The 12,993-nt window shown below is 40.9% G+C and overlaps 1 protein-coding gene across 2 annotated transcripts in view; it reads left to right on the forward strand.

Moving 5' to 3' along the window:
- The window catches only part of EEIG2 (EEIG family member 2), a 71,840-nt gene extending 59,251 nt beyond the window's left edge, over positions 1 to 12,589 (forward strand). The window contains exons 6-12 of one of the 2 annotated variants that reach the window (XM_044749147.2): positions 780 to 883; positions 4,166 to 4,261; positions 4,617 to 4,806; positions 4,907 to 5,034; positions 5,822 to 5,891; positions 6,736 to 6,810; positions 12,139 to 12,589. In XM_044749147.2, coding sequence (XP_044605082.1) covers positions 780 to 883; positions 4,166 to 4,261; positions 4,617 to 4,806; positions 4,907 to 5,034; positions 5,822 to 5,891; positions 6,736 to 6,810; positions 12,139 to 12,181 — 706 coding nt within the window. In that variant the 3' untranslated portion in view covers positions 12,182 to 12,589. The remainder of the gene's footprint in view (positions 1 to 779; positions 884 to 4,165; positions 4,262 to 4,616; positions 4,807 to 4,906; positions 5,035 to 5,821; positions 5,892 to 6,735; positions 6,811 to 12,138) is intronic. The other variant, XM_014835229.3, reaches the window with a different exon arrangement.
- Positions 12,590 to 12,993: the final 404 nt, after the last annotated feature.

The raw sequence follows: 12,993 nt of genomic DNA on the forward strand, positions 1-12,993 counted from the left end.
TATCCATCACCTACTCCCAGAGAATCCAGCCCAAAAAGCAAATCTGAACAACCGGGGCTCTTTATAGACTCCCTGGGGCAGGTGAACTGTTTACAGAGAACAAGGTGGAAGATAAAGCCATGGATACTATTGAAGAAGTTAGTGGAGTCAGCAGGAGAGCTCAGGCGCTGAAGCAGGAGGCATGAGGTCTTCCCCTCCAACCTGAGATACGGAGGGGCACCCTCCACCCATAGTGCTGGGAACACACTGACAGACTCCTTCTCTCTTTTCCAGACTCTGGGAAGGCAGTGCCCTTTCTGGTCTCACATTTCTGTTGTGTAGAAAACCTTTTTTGGGGGGATGGCCTGGTGGCATAGTGGTTAAGTTCACATGCTCAGCTTCAGTGGCCCAGATCCCAGGCGTGGACCTACACACCGCTCATCTCACCATGCTGTGGCGGTGTCCCACATATAAAATAGAGGAAGATTGGCACAGATGTTAGCTCAGGGCCAACCTTCCTCAAGTAAAAGGAGGAAGATTGGTGACAGATGTTAGCTCAGGGACAGTCTTCCTCTCCAGAAAAAGAAAACACCTTTTTTTCTCCCATGAATTTTATTCAAGTTTTGAGGATGCTCTTATGTCATTTGTTGATTTCTATTACTTTCACCCTCAAAGAGGTAACATTACAAGGCACCTTACTAAGGCTGTGTACTGACTATACAACCAATCTCTAAGAGCATTTCAAACTGTCAGATTCACGCATAAATCAAGTTCTGATCCTTAGAAATGTTTATTTACAGGCCTCCTTCTACATCAATGTCTATACCGATTGCTGGTGAATCTGAATCTCTGGAAGAAGATAGAAAAGGTGGAGAGACTCTCAAAATCCATCTTGGAATAGCAGGTATGAATGTGTAGCTTACTGGTTTTTTAATTTGTGTAGGACAGTACTCTTTGATATCCTAAAAGATTCCCAAATTCCCTCCCAGATTTAAAATTCTATGGGTATACGACTTGAAAAATGGGCCAATAAATATTAGCAGAGTTTTAATTATGCAGTTTTTGGTTAAGTCAATGTTTCATTTTGTCTAAAGTGTTATGCTCTGACAAGTTAAGAGCTATCAGTGACTTACCACCAACATCAGATGCTTCCACTCCCCACAGATACAACAGGATACTGCAGGATTTTTCCCATTCCATGTGCACAGCAGCTTCTGCCGGTCATCTCTCAGGTGTTCTTCTCTTCCATGAATCACGGTCCCTCGTCAGTGGTTCCCAAACATTAGTGTCCATAAGAACCCCCTGCTGGGCTTGTCAGACCATAGATTGCTGACACGGGAGCCAGAGTTTTGGGATTAGGTAGACCTGGATTGGGGCTAGAAAATTGCATTACCAAGTTCCCAGGTGATGCTGATGCTGCTGGGCCCTAGGCCACACCTTGACAGCCACTTCTCCAGGCAAATTCCAGCCACAGTCAGAACCTCCTCCAGCAGGGTGGGCAAAATGTCAAGTTGGCTGGAGAAAAAGGAGTTTGGAGCTTCCTTTCTCCTCCCGTTATGTGAGCAGGGTTGTTCTTTGAAAGAATGAAAAGAAAAGTATAGTGACACGAATAACATTTTTACCACCTTTTCAGATATGCAAAGGTAAGGTTTCTTATAGATAATGAGGACAATGAAATTTCCAGATTTAGGATCAGTGAATGCTTTGTTTACCATTCCGTTGCCTCCTCCTTTTCAGTATTTACATATTCTGTATTCTTTCTCATATTGAATAAAAACAAAAACTCATTAGCCCTACATCCTTCTCTAGCTACTTCTCTTCCATGTTCTCACACTCCCTCCCCCTCCCTCTTTCTCACACTTTTTGTAGCCAAACTTCTAGAAAGAATATACTACCCATTGATTCCTAAACGTATGTGCAATCTGGCTTCTACCTTCTGCCTTCTCTTGAAATGTCTCCAGTAACATGATTGCCAAATCCTGGGGGCATTTTTTCTGCTCTCGTTTGCCTTGGCCATTTATTCTTTCTTGAAGCTTTCTCTTCCCTGGGCTCCTACCTCTCTGACCTTTCCTTTTCTGGCTTCTTGGAGGATTCTTTATCTTCTTCCACCTTCCTCTTAAATATCGACGTTCCACAGGGTTTGGTTCCCTCTACCTACTCTCCCTGGTCCATGTCACCTAGACCCTTGGATTTAACTATCACATAAATGTAAATATGATCATGTAAATATGAGTTAAATACTTTTGATTTACAAATTTGTGTTGCCTCCTGACCTCCCTCCTGAACTCCAGGTACATATTTCCAAATGCTTTTTGGAAAGATCCGCTTCATGTCACATGTTATACTGAAATCCATCTGTTTATCTTTCTCCCCAGCTAGACTCTAAGTTCTTCATGATCAGGTCTTACCTGTCTTTGTATCTCCAGCCTAAGGCCAGGGACACAGTAAAAATTCAGTGACTAAGGAATGGATGTCCTCGGGTGTCTCAAATTCCACATATCCGGCACAAGTCTTCCTAACTCTTCCTCCTGTATTTTCTTTCAGTTATCCTGACACACACTTCTGCTCAGTAATTGAGTCCTGTCATCTGTGCCTGCTAAACATCTCTCACTCTCAGCTGGATTACCATGAAAACCTTCACTCCCTGTTCATCCTGTTGCCCAAGTGGATCTTCCCAAAATGTAGATCTGGTCATGTCACACCCTTGCTTAAAGTCATTGGATTAGGCATCTGCTCATCTCTTTTCCCATCAGTCGTCTACACCTCTACCCACCCTGTATGCCAAGTGGACCAGACTACTTGCTTTTCTACAAACAAGGCGTGCTCTCCCCTATGCTTTTCCCCACCTGGTCAAGCTGAGGAATTCCTGTACATTGATAAAGACCTGGAGTTGACCTCTTCTGGGAGGTCTTCCCCCAGTACCAGGCAGTGCTTGATGCATTTGTGCTTTGGAGCTCTTGGTAGCCTCTTTCTGCCTCTCATATTTTAGTACTTGCCACATTGTATTAGAACAGCTTCTACCTCTAAACTCTGAGCATACATTTTGTCTTATTTGTTTTGTACTCTCTATGTCTTATATAGTATTTGGCACCTGACTTGGTAAGAGCTTAATAAATATTTATTGAATGAATAAATTTTGAAAACCAATAGATAAATGGGTGAATTAAGATCTGAGCTAACCTGGGAGTAAAGGGTTAGTCCTCAATAATTCTTGATATGAACCAATTCTTTGAGTTCAGATTTTGTTATAGCTGTCCTTTGGGTTTAGGAGCACTAGGGTTTAGGAGGAGTAGGCATGCTGGTTTGGATCTGTATCCTGCAGTCTGTCCAGAAAGGAGAAACCTTTGCAGAAGGGCCACGTCGCTCTGAGCTTGCTTGTTTGGCAGCGTTTGTTGATCCAACTGTGTTCAATATCGTTTATAGAACTGCTGCTATAATTGCTGTATGACTCAGTTGGCTTCCTTCTGTATGTAAGTGAAAAACAGTTCTAGTTTCCAAATGTTTCACTCTAATGCAAATGGTCACAGTTCTGCATTCTGTAGAAGAAGCCTGGTTCTAGAAATATGTAATTGGCACCTGGAATATGCACATTATCAAAGTACTAGAAATGGCTTTGACACTCCGTTTTTTGTACATTTACTTTGAAACTGAATACTATGATCAATTTCTTAAGAACTTTTATTCTGAGTATTACATTCCATGCTGTGTTGATTTTAAACCACAGACATTTGCCCAAATTGAAGCCTAGCACTAGCAACACTAATGTTAAAGTAACAAAGTGCTCTTTAGTTTACTGCTGTGATGGGTTTTTGAGAGCGAGATTTCCTGAAAAAGCACACAAAAACCTGGCACTTTTTTGAGAATTTATAAGAATACATCTGACTCATTTTTATTAGAGGAATACTGAACATAAAAACTGAAATAGTTTTGTTTAAGATAGAGTCCTGTTACATCTTACAAAAAATACTATAGTTCTTCAGTAAACTAAGGTATTTGAGTTCTTTGTATTTCCTGCAGTATGGCTGTTTCCATTGTACTGATTTAGGGGATCTCTTTCACTTTGTAACTTATTTTTCTTGATAATGAAGTTGGCAGATTATAAAATTCGCAGATTAGAATACAATTTTAGTTGTTTACCCTTGACTTGTTGGCAGTAATAGTAACATTGTGTTATGACGCATTGCAGATCTGTCAGCAAAGAGTGCCTCTGTTCCAGACGAACTTGGTGCCTGTGGACATTCTAGAACATCAAGCTATGCGAGCCAGCAGTCAAAAGTATCAGGTAGAGGCTAAAGTGGAGTTGAATTCCTTAGCCATTTATTGCTCTAATGGGACTTGAAATTGCTATGGTGGGGCCAGCCCGGTAGTGTAGCTGTTAAGTTCGCACACTCCGCTTCAGTGGCCCAGGGTTTGCCAGTCCGGATCCCGGGCGCAGACCTGTGCACCCCTCTTCAAGCCGTGCTGTGGCAGGCATCCCACATACGACATAGAGGAAGATAGGTGCAGATGTTAGCTCAGGGACCATCTTCCTCTCCAAAAAAAAAAGAAGAAGAAAAAATTGCTATGGTGTGGGAGAAGAATGTTCGATGGCGGTGTGTTTGATATTAGTGTTATATCCAAATGATTTTCTCTGACAGGGTACAGCACATGCCACTCCCGGTCATCCAGCTTCTCTGAGCTCTGCCACAGGAGAAATACCTCCGTGGGAAGTACGTCAACAGGAGTTGAAAGTATTCTAGAACCGTGTGATGAAATTGAACAAAAAATAGCTGAACCAACTGTCGATACAGCTGATAAAGAGGATACAGCTTCAGAAATACTCAACAGGTATCCTTTTGGTTTCAGTTTAAATGGGAAAAAAAAGAAAAAACACTTTGTTTTCATAACATAATAAAAAGGAAGAAAAATTTTTTTGTTCTTTTCAAAGATGCCCAGTGAAACAAGATTCTGTAGAGTCTCAGCTGAAGCGAGTTGATGACACCAGAGTGGATGCAGATGATATTGTGGAGAAAATACTACAAAGTCAAGACTTTAGCCTAGATTCCAGTGCAGAAGGTGAGTAGATAACCCTTAAGTACATACAGATGTATGTAGTCCGAGTTTGTAATCCATGTGCTCAGTAGTAAAGAGGCAGGACGTGACACTGTCTGTTGCACGTTTGTGAAATAAATCTCATGCCCATAAAAATCAGAAGATTAATTTGTGGTTTATCTGTTTCTAAGAAAGTATATTCAATTTAGAAAGGAAAGAGCTTTAGTTTTAAAAGATCAATTTTGAAAAAAGATTTATTGTATTTTTAAATAATGCATCAATGTCTACCATGTTTATATACCTTATAACAAGGATCTACATCTGCTTTATCATAACTGGACATAAGTACTTCCAGTCACTATTGTAATTTGGAGGGTTGAGTGGTGATCTTGAAATGATAGTGACTAACAGAAGCCTTCATTCCCTCCTTAGCATTTTTACTGAAACTGAAAATTTACATGCCACCAATTTGAAAGGTATAATTATTCACGCTGGTGTAAATAGAGAGCAGTTAGCAATGGACTTAGCTTCATTATCTAAGTGGTTGTAAAGAGAAATAATTAAACCTTACTTGTAGAAATTTATAGGAAGAGCTGTCTTCTTTACTCAGTTTTAAGAAAAATAGCTTTAGGGAAGTTGATGAGAAATAGCTATTAGGGTATCTTGTAAATTGTTTTAAAACGTGTAGCTTTTTTTAAAGTTTTTATTTCTTTAATAAAACTGAAATGTAAAAAATGAGTTTGTCACAATATGAACAATATTTGACAATAATAGTTATACCTACAATAAATATTTTAAATGTGTGTTGCAGAAGAAGGACTGAGGTTATTTGTGGGTCCTGGGGGGCGTGCAACCTTTGGCAGTCGGCATCTTCCAAACAGGTATGTAGTACAAAACGTAGTTTATTAAAATAGAGAATAGACTGACTTTTTCTTTTAAATGTTCACAAGTAGAAGATGAAGGTTACAAAGTTTATGTTAGACGGAGGCTAGAAAACAAGTATTAGTAGTTTCATGAGAAGAATTGCAGTTCTTAGTGAGGCTCTCAGTTTTCCTTATTCTGAGCATGTTTGAAATTATATTTTGTAAGTTTATTTGTTGATTTCCTTAGATGTATTTTTAGATTGTGTTAAGAGGACCAGTAGAGCATTGGGCAAGGTGCAATATAAAAAGGACATTTAGAAAGGAGTTCTTACTCTGATATTTTGGAAAGAGCAAAGCAAAATTACATTTTCAGTCAGTGGTCTTCTCTGTTACGAGCAGTTACGCAGCCACTCAGCAAGATACACTGATGTTAACCATTCCTGTACTCTCCTTTTCTCCACCCCACTAGAGTCTAACATACATATTAAGAAAAGTTCAGAAAACTATATCATTTGGATAGTTATTCAGATTCAGATGAAGAAAAGGCACCTGCCAAACTTACCATTCTCATTCCCAACACTACAGCAAATGATAGTTAGCACAGATACTGAGGACACCTTAGGAATTCTGGTCACTCCACAGCCTGATTCTTGGCCTTCTGTGAGACCCTGATACTCACTGTTCCCACGTAATACTCCTGTAGAGTTCCAGCGCATCTGCGGAGTAAGTCAGAGTTGCCGGGGGAGGGAGCCCCTTTGGTCCAAGACAGTTATTTTATTCTCTAATGCTCAAAACCTGGAAGAATTTCTAATTGCTTTTTTCTACCAATACTCATTTTACTGAGTACATCCTATGTGTCCAGCACGTTGCAGGGCCCAAAGGGTACAACAAACACCTACATCAACAATCAACAACGAACTACAATCAGGCGTGATAGGTAGGTAAGAGAGGGACATAGAAAGATGCTATGGGGGAGTAGTTAGTTTGAAAAGAGGTTTATAGAGGATGTAACACAATTTAGACCTTTCATAACTTTCGTTGACTTATCTACTCATTAAATTCAGTAACTGTTTATTGGGCCAACTCATGGGTGATGGTGCAATGAGGAAAAATCCGGCTCTTACCCTCAGCTAGCATATGGTCTAGTACATGAGGTTGACAAACTATAGCCTGTGGGCCCAGTTGGCCCCCTGCTTGTTTTTGTAAATAAAGTTTTATTGGAATACAACCACACCTGTTTATTGTCTATGGCTGTTTTATGCTACAATAGCAGGGTTGAGTAGTGCAACAGAGACCATGTGGCCCACCAAGCCTAAAATATTTATTATCTGACCCCTTTTGGCAGGTGAGATAGACAAATACACTAAAATTTATAACAGTCTGATAAGTACTATAATAAGAGAAGTAGAAGAAACTCTGAGAGAACAGAGATGGGTCCTCACTCAGACAGAGAAAACTTCCTGGAAGAGTTGACACTTGAAGAGAGTCTTTGGGAGAATAAAAGATAAGTGAGGGGTTCCCAGGTGGGTAGGAGGGAGACGGATATTCCTAGTAGTAGGAACAAATAGAAGAAACTTACAGGCATAATAATTATAATATATAATTAAATAATAATAAAATATATAATAATTGTAGATAACACTGAGCATTTCTTAGTTACATAGCAAGCACCAGATATATGTTTAATTCAAATTTTACATTATCTCTTTCAATACTCACAACGTAACATTATTAATTTTTAAAAAGTGGGAACAAAGATGCAAAGAGGTTAAGGTAATTTATGCAAGGCCTTAAAACTAGTAAAGGGTAGGGCCGGCCTGGTGGCATAGTGGTTAAGCTCTCACACACTGCTTTGGCAGCCCAGGTTCGTGTCTTCAGATCTCAGGCCTGGACCTACACACCACTCATCAAGCCATGCTGTGACGTTGTCCCACATAGAAAAATAGAGGAATATTGGCACAGATGTTAGCTCAGGAACAGTCTTCCTCACCAAAAAAAAAAAAAAACTAGTAAGGGGTATAACTAAGGTTCAAACTCATGTCTCTGAGTCCAAAGCCCATTCACTGTACTTAACCATTATACCTTACTGGCTTATGAATTATATAACCTACTTAGAGAATTGCCAATAAACAAGTTCTTCTAAGGAGAGTGGCATGTGAAATGGAGTTGTAGGACATGAGGTTGGCAGGGGTCTTGAAGCCATCTTGTAAAAGGCCTCTGTCACCATGACAAAATATTTACCTTTTATCATGTGTATTTTGGGAGCTTGTGGTCGTTCTTTGGCAGGGAAGTGAACTGTCAGATTGGTATTTTAGAAAAGTAATGGGCCATAATTTGGAGGCTAGATTGGAGCAAGGAGAGACTAGTAGCAGGAGACCAGTAGAAAAGTAACATTTATGGGGACAGTGATATGTATGGTAGAGAGAACATGTGTTTTTGAGTTAAAGAGACTTGGGTTCACATCCTAGCCAGACCATTTTTGGGGTAAATAATTTAACTTAAATTGAACTTACCTCTATTGAAAAGGGTGGTCATATGCCAACGTCATGGGGTTGTTTTAAAGCATAGATGGGGGGCCGGCCTGGTGGCGCAGCAGTTAAGTTCGCACGTTCCACTTCTCGGCGGCCCAGGGTTCGCCGGTTTGGATCCCGGGTGCGGACACGGCACCGCTTGGCATGCCATGCTGTGGTAGGCGCCCCATGTATAAAGTAGAGGAAGATGGGCACAGATGTGAGCTCAGGGCCCGTCTTCCTCAGCAAAAAGAGGAGGACTGGCAGTAGTTAGCTCAGGGCTAATCTTCCTCAAATAAATAAATAATAAAGGATAGATGACATGATATACTCAGTAAGCCCTAGCTGTTACTGGTTTAGGAAGAGGAACAGCAAAAGATACAGTTCCAACCAAGAGGGACCAAAATAGCAAATGTACGAAAGCATGGGCTGTCTCAGCAGACTGCTCGGAGTCAAGTCGTACTCTTCCCCGTTGACTTCACTGATGTTGCTAACCTCTGTAAGCCTCATTTTCCTCACCTGTAAAATGGGAGTGATGAAAAGTTACCTAACTCAGAGAATTTTTGTGAAGGTTAAGTTAGATAATTTACGTAAAGTATTTAACACAGTGCCTGGTACATAGAAAGCTCTCAATATATGCTAGCTATTTGTGGTGGTGTAATTTAGAGGAAAGAAAGATAATTTCTATCTGGAACCTAGGATATAAAGGCATTTATGTAGTTAAGAATTCTGGCTCCCACTCCCTTCCCAACTAAAGGTTAGAATAATCACCCAATACACGAAAGCCTAACGTGATAATTAGGGGTTCAAGTAGATAATTAATATTACATGCCACAGAAAGGCTGGGGAATGTCAGAGACAATGTGTCATAGTGAAAAGAGAATGGGCCATGGAGTCAGACATGGGTTTTATTCCTGGCTTAGCCATAATGACCCATCTTAGCCATGATCTTGGCAAATTGCCTCTGTCACTTGCTACCAAAAAGACAACTGCATTACTGGAGTTGGGCTGCCTGGATTCAGTCCCAACCTCCACCACTTATTAGCTGTGTGTCTTTGATAAGTTGCTTCACTTCTCTCTGCCTCAGTTTCCTAACCTGTAAAATAGTGATGATAATAGAACCCTCCTCATCAGAGTTACACAGTTTAAATTTAATGAGGGAAGACATGTAAATGCTTGAACAAAATCTGGCCTGCAGTAAACACTCAAGTACTTTATATTTGCTAATTAAAGATCTGTCTTGCAGAGTTACTGTAGGGATTAATCTATTTGAACTGCCCACCACACTCGTATACACAGGGCTTTACAACTAGTGGGTATTCATCAGAGAAGCTGATGTGTTGGCATTAGATCTAATCTGTGAGATAAACTGGTAACAACAATGAAACCAGAACCATTTACATAGGGCACAGAAGAGGCACAAGAACATAGTTCAGAAAGGGAACCCATGAGAACGAAGGGACCAGAGCGACCAGTGATAGAGGCTCTGTGAGGACTATCCGCAGTAACCCGGCTTCAGTCTAGTGACTGCACCTGGCCAGCCCAGGGTTGCTGACAGAGCTCTGCATGTGACTCTTTGCTTGCCTTTGGGACATTGAATTCCTGACAAGAAGTCTGCTTTTGTTTCTGTTTTTATGCCTCTGATTTGTCTTTCATCTCTGGCTGCTTTTAAGCTTTTTTCATTATCTCTGGTTTTTACTAGTTTGGTTATGGTGTCCCTTGAAGTGATTTTCTTTGTGTTTTTTTCTGCTTGGGGTTCTTTGAGCTTCTTGGATCTGTGGGTTTACAATTTTTATCAAATTTGGAAATTCTCCAGCCATTATTTCCTCCTCCCCCGCCCCACTTCTTCTGATATCCAGACCTGCAAATTCTAGCCCCCAGCATCCCTGAGCTCTGACCGCTCCACTCAGAGAGACCACCTAGCTGTGTTGGGCTCTCCCTCCCTGTGCCACAGGCTGGGAGTATGCGACCTCGGGCAGCAAGCTGGGGCAGCTGTCTAGCTTTCTTCATTGATTTCCCTTCTCTCAGGACCAGTTCTGTGCTGCCTGTTGTCCAGTGTGTGAAACTGTCATTTCCTATGTTCTATCCAGTTTTTTAGTTATTTAAAGCAGGAGGGAAAGTCTGATTCCCATTGCTCCACCATTGCCAGAAGCAGACCCTTTTAGGGCATCTAAAAGCCAGCATGCAATGGTGCTCACCAAGGTTCCTTCGAGTTCTGATTATCTATAGCTATGAGTAGGTGTCACTGGCGTTCTGTTGCAGATTTTCCTATTTCTTCTCTAGAATGAATCAGAATGAACAGGAGTCTCTGAGCAATCAGCTGAGAAGTCCATGGTAGACTAGTAACCACTACTTTACTCCCATTTTTTAGAATTTCCTCTTAAAATTCCATTAAGGGTAGAGACCAGTCATGATGGTTGCTTCTGGTCTTACTGATCTTTGGCATACTCAGAGTAACATCTCGACAGATAAGAAGAAGAGTACCTGGGGATAACTTTGTAAGCAATAACACCCACTCTCCATGCAACACCACTTCAACTCTCCTCCTAATCACTCAAGAGGGAACAAGGAAAGGGTAGAATGATCTTCATGCAAAAATAAATCCAACTGCTGTCAAAAAACTGTGTTTTTTCAGGCTTTTTACCTGTGTTTTTACAGGTAGAAAACCTTTATCTTCCCAGACCAAGAAACAGTAGAGGGTGCATGTCTGTTCATTCCATTATAACATAAGCCCAAGGTACTAGATGCGTCAACATTAACAAAAACCCTTCTATTGATGAGGCCACTACTTAATTTAAATATCTCTAGGTACTTTATTCACAAAGCTTGGAAATTTTAAGTCTTTAAGTATTCCCCATATTTCATTCATAGAGGTCAGTTAGTACCTGGCATATTAGGTCAAAGACAAAGTTGCTATAAGAAAGAGACCCAAAAATACAGTGGCTGGGCCAATAGGACAGCTTTGCCTCAGAAGTCGACCCAGGTACCCTCCATTTTGTTCTTCACCATCCTCCATACCTGTGTTGTCAAAATTGGATTGCTACCAGTCCGAGGCAAGGAATTCCCTTTAAGCAAGTGAGACAGAACTTGTTGGTCTCCATTCACATTCCCTGAGGGAAAACTTAGTCACGTGGCCACACCTATCTACAAAGGAATTTAGAAAATATGGCCTCTAGCCAAGCAGCCTGTACCTAGCTAAAACTATGAAGAAGGGGAGAGTAGATTTGGGGGGACAAGCAGCTGTCTGCCAGACCAAGCCAGTGAAGCAGTACACGCCTTCTCAAGATCGTTTTCCCTTCAAATCTACATTGCACAGGTATAATTTACATTACTGACCACATAAAGGCATTTGCATATTGATTGAAAGAATTCTCGCATTTTCTAGGAAAATGCATTAAGACACCATACTGCTAATGCAACTGAAAACTATCATCCATTAACTCAGTGTAAGAGCTGCTCTGGGATGAGACTGGGTTAGGATTTATGTATAAACATGTTTGCCGGTATGTTGTTAGGGTAAGAATTTGGAAACATTCCTAGCTTATTGTGGAAATAAGTATGAGAGGATCAGGGACTAGACTAATCCAATGTATTAATTATAAACATTTAAGATTTCAAGCATTTTCTATCTGTGATGTCTTTAAACGTTGTGGAAATGAAATACCTAATGCACTATCTCTTTAGAGACGAGGTTAAGTAGAACTGTTTCAAACACTACAGCTCAAAATTCTGAAGGTTTTTTTCTCCTATTTTAGGATGGGGTCTGGAGCTTATGAACAAGTTGTGATCAAACGCTAGAAGTCAAGCTGGTGAACTGAAGCCTCCCTGTGGGTTTAAGATGTGGGCAATTCAGTAATCAAGGCACTTTACTCAAGTACTTATGAGAAAATGAACCTATTAAAAAAAATGAAGCACTTTCTTCTATCAGGAGGAAAGCCAAGGGGCTGGCCCCCTGGCCAAGTGGTTAAGTTCCTGCGTTCTGCTTTGGCAGCTCAGGGTTTCGCTGGTTCGGATCCTGGGCACGGACTTAGCACCACTCATCAAGCCATGCTGAGGCGGCATCCCACATAGCACAACCAGAAGGAGCTGCAACTAGAATATACAACTGTGTACTGGGGGGCTTTGGGGAGAAGAAGAAGAAAAAAAATGATTGGCAACAGATGTTAGCTCAGGTGCCAATCTTTAAAAAAAAAAAAAGAAAGAAAAGAGGAAAGCCAACACTGAGCTCTTCTCTGAAAGTGCCCACCGCTGTCCTTTCTCTGCCACCAAAAGGGAGCATCCCGTGGTAGCATCAAGGCAGCGTGCCATGTGTCTGCAGGGACATGGCTTCTGTGGTCGCTGCACAGGGTATCAAAAAGCCCCCTTTTTCTTTCAAAACATCCTGGTGGGGAAAACAGCTCTGTACATCTGAGTCTAGTTTCAGTGTTGAAGTGTAAAACCTATGATAGAGATGCTCAACAGATTTGGCCTCTCATTATTTAATTTTGTGTTTGAGAGATAATAAGTGAAAGTGATTTAAACCCTGTAAATTCTGTCAAGATAGTTATAATTCCTGTGAAGGAAACCTTCCATATTATTCTGCCTAAAGTATTGTACTAAGTTCATTAACT

This window comes from Equus asinus, chromosome 16, assembly GCF_041296235.1.
Source record: "Equus asinus isolate D_3611 breed Donkey chromosome 16, EquAss-T2T_v2, whole genome shotgun sequence".
Lineage (NCBI taxonomy): Eukaryota > Metazoa > Chordata > Mammalia > Perissodactyla > Equidae > Equus > Equus asinus.